The sequence below is a fragment of the Pteropus vampyrus genome, unplaced genomic scaffold, assembly GCF_000151845.1.
Source record: "Pteropus vampyrus isolate Shadow unplaced genomic scaffold, Pvam_2.0 Scaffold178, whole genome shotgun sequence".
NCBI lineage: Eukaryota > Metazoa > Chordata > Mammalia > Chiroptera > Pteropodidae > Pteropus > Pteropus vampyrus.
Window position 1 is genome coordinate 1,636,131 of NW_011888959.1, and position 2,811 is coordinate 1,638,941.

Consider the following 2,811-nt stretch of genomic DNA (forward strand, 5'->3'; position numbering starts at 1 on the left):
GAGGCGTCAGGTGACCGTCGGGAAGGCGGGGGTCCGAGGCTGTGGTCCTCCGGGGGCGGGGGGTGGGGGTCTCCTGCTTCTTCCATCCGGGTCTTCGGCCAGCCCAGCCAGGTCGCAGCCGCTGTCCTCGGGGAGGGACAGAACGTCAGAATCACAGGAAGGCGAGCACCCCGGAAAAGCCTCGCGTGCATCAAGAGAAGGCACCGAGCCCAGTCTCACCTGAAGTTGGTTTTCGGTGGAGGGAGGTGGCTCATGGGTATGAGCAATGGCGGGAAGAGGTGCGCGAAGCCACAGGCCTGGGTGGCAGCCCCCAAACCGACCCAGGACCTGGGACGGAGCCCGGGACGTGCAGGGCCAGAGCGGGCCGCGGGGGACACCTGCTTGGGCACGACGAGAAGGGGTCTGGGGGGGAAGGAGTGGAACAGTGTCACTCGGAACCCGGGGAGCCAGGCCCCCAGGAGGCGGCGTCTGAGTGTGATCAGAGGTGGCATGCCAGCAGGGGATTTGTCCCCCATGGGCACAGGGGACCTGCTGGCAACCTGGGCAGCACTGAGGACTGGCTTCTAGGGCTGGGGTAGGAATATATGGACCCAGCAGCAGGGCCAGAGGTAAACAGGTAAACAGGTGGAAGGTGGGTGAGGCAGCAGGCAGGGCCAGGTAACACAGGTGTGGGCTCAGCCAGGAAAACCAACCTGTGAGGCAGGGGGCTGGGCAGCCGAGGCCCAGACCGTCATGAGCCGGTGACTCAGGCACAGAGGGGGGAGTCGGTCAAGCCGAGCAAGAGACTGTGGCAAGCAGGGCTCCAGGTGGGCAACCAATCTGGCTAGCGGAGAGCCAGGGGAAGGAGCCGCCAGGTAGAACAGAGCAGGTAGGCAGCCAGGCAGAGGCAGAGCCTACGGAGCTCCCTGGAGGTTCCCAGCCTTCTGTCCTTTGCAAGGCACAGGCCCCAGCCAACGACAGGCGGGCAAAGGAGCTGGATTTAGCCCCGGAGGGAGGAAGGTATCATGGAGGGAGGGGTCCAGATCACCGACCCCCAACTCAAGAGGGAGACCTCTAAGGCCAGTGCCAGAGGGGACACACACCACAGCTGTCCGTACGCTCCCATGACGGCGGGGAGCGGAACAGCCTTCAGCACTCAGCTACGGGATGGGGGGAGCAGAGAGGGCGGGAGGGGCTGGCCCCCAGAGGCCCGGAGCCCCGGCGATGGGCACGTTCGGGCCTCCTCCGGGGGCCTGTTAAGGTCACTAGCCAACAGGCCAAAGTGACCAGGCCCCGCCCCGCGCACTGCCCACCTGCCTACCTTCTACAGGACGGAGTCCGCCGTCCAGCGCTGGGTCAGCCCTGAGGCCGCCCTCAGCGGGGGCAACCCCCCGGCCCACCCTCCCGAGGGGCTGAGGCCATCAAGGGACGCGCTACGGTGGCGAGCGCCCAGTCCAGGGCCGGGCTATGGGCTTGCTCAGTAAGGATCAACTGTTGAATGAAGGAGTGAACGCGTGAGTGAATGAAGGCGTGAGACTGGTCGGGCCCCCAAATGGGGCAGGAGGCGACTCGAAATCCACCCTCCACCCTTTTGACCTACAACTCTTGGCGTCCCCAGCAAGTCCCACCTAGCAGCTGAGTATGGCAGTCAAGTTCCTTCATTGACTCACCTGTCCAAACATACATCCCACATACTCTTACTGAGCCCCACGTGTTGCCAGGCGGGTCCTGGGACACCCAAGGGAGCTGTGGGCTGGCCTAGAGCACCCCAGAGGACCGGGTTAGGGGACGGGGGGTGGAGGGTTGGGGAAGGAGAGAAGGGAGGGTGAACAGTGGAGGTGGGAGCAGAAAACCAGAAAGAAACTCAGACTGAAGGAGTGACATCTCCTGGCCCCCTCGTTCAGGCGAAACCACATCGTCCCATCACCCAGCCTCCGGGATTCACTTAGTGACAGATGCTGAGACCAATGGGCTCTACAGGAAGGAGCACGAAGTCCCCAAGACCCTAACACCTTTCCAGCCCCAGGTGCCTGCACGCTGGAATATTGATGACTCTGGGCTCGCGCCTTAATTATTGGTGCGCGTTTGAGGTAAGAAGGGCCCCGGGGATCACTTTTTCCTACTTAAAATGTGTCCTCTCGCTTAAAAACTCCAGGAACTGCTCTATGACTTCCCTCCAGTAACTGGATGGCGGTGGGAGTTTTCGTGGGAGCCCCATTTTCAAAAACTGCCACCTTCATCCAGTCCCCTAGTCTGGGTGACATCGGGGTCACCTCCACCAAGAGGTAGGCACCCTCTGATGCTTTTTATTGGGGTTTTGCTGACTCGGGGGAGAGCGTCTCTGACACAGACCCTTCTGCCGGCAGACGAGGGGGCCCCGCTGGGTTTCTCGCTAACACAGCTGCCAGTTCAACTACCTTTCACTTAACTGAGTTTTTCCCATTTGGCTGAAGGTCTGGCCAGAGCCTGAAGTTCAGTCGGAGTGACCTAACGGATCTGCCTCGGGGGGAGCAATGTCCAAAACTCAGGACACACGAGCAAGTTTCAGGCTCAGGCCACACCTGCTGCCATGAATGGCTCGGGGCATTCGAGGACTAGACAGGAGGTTTGGGCGGGGGTGGGGGCGCAGGCCACGTGGGAGAGAATAGGAAGGGCACAAGAGCCACAGGTTCTGGTCCTGGGTCCGAGTTGTAACGTCCCCTCTGCATTTGACTCACTGCGCGCTGAACCTCTCTGCATGGGACCTGAATGTGAACCCAAAGTGGCAGCCCTCCCGTGGCGGGGGCCTCTGGGGACACAACGTCCACTTCTTTTGGCCTGGAAGGGACAGCC

The 2,811-nt window shown here is 61.9% G+C and overlaps 1 protein-coding gene across 1 annotated transcript in view; it reads right to left on the reverse strand.

Moving 5' to 3' along the window:
• Positions 1 to 2,811, reverse strand: part of LOC111746165 — an 87,766-nt gene that overhangs the window by 24,837 nt on the left and 60,118 nt on the right. Inside the window, exon 5 of the mRNA XM_023537137.1 lies at positions 374 to 402. Within this exon, the coding sequence (XP_023392905.1) occupies positions 374 to 402 (29 nt within the window). The remainder of the gene's footprint in view (positions 1 to 373; positions 403 to 2,811) is intronic.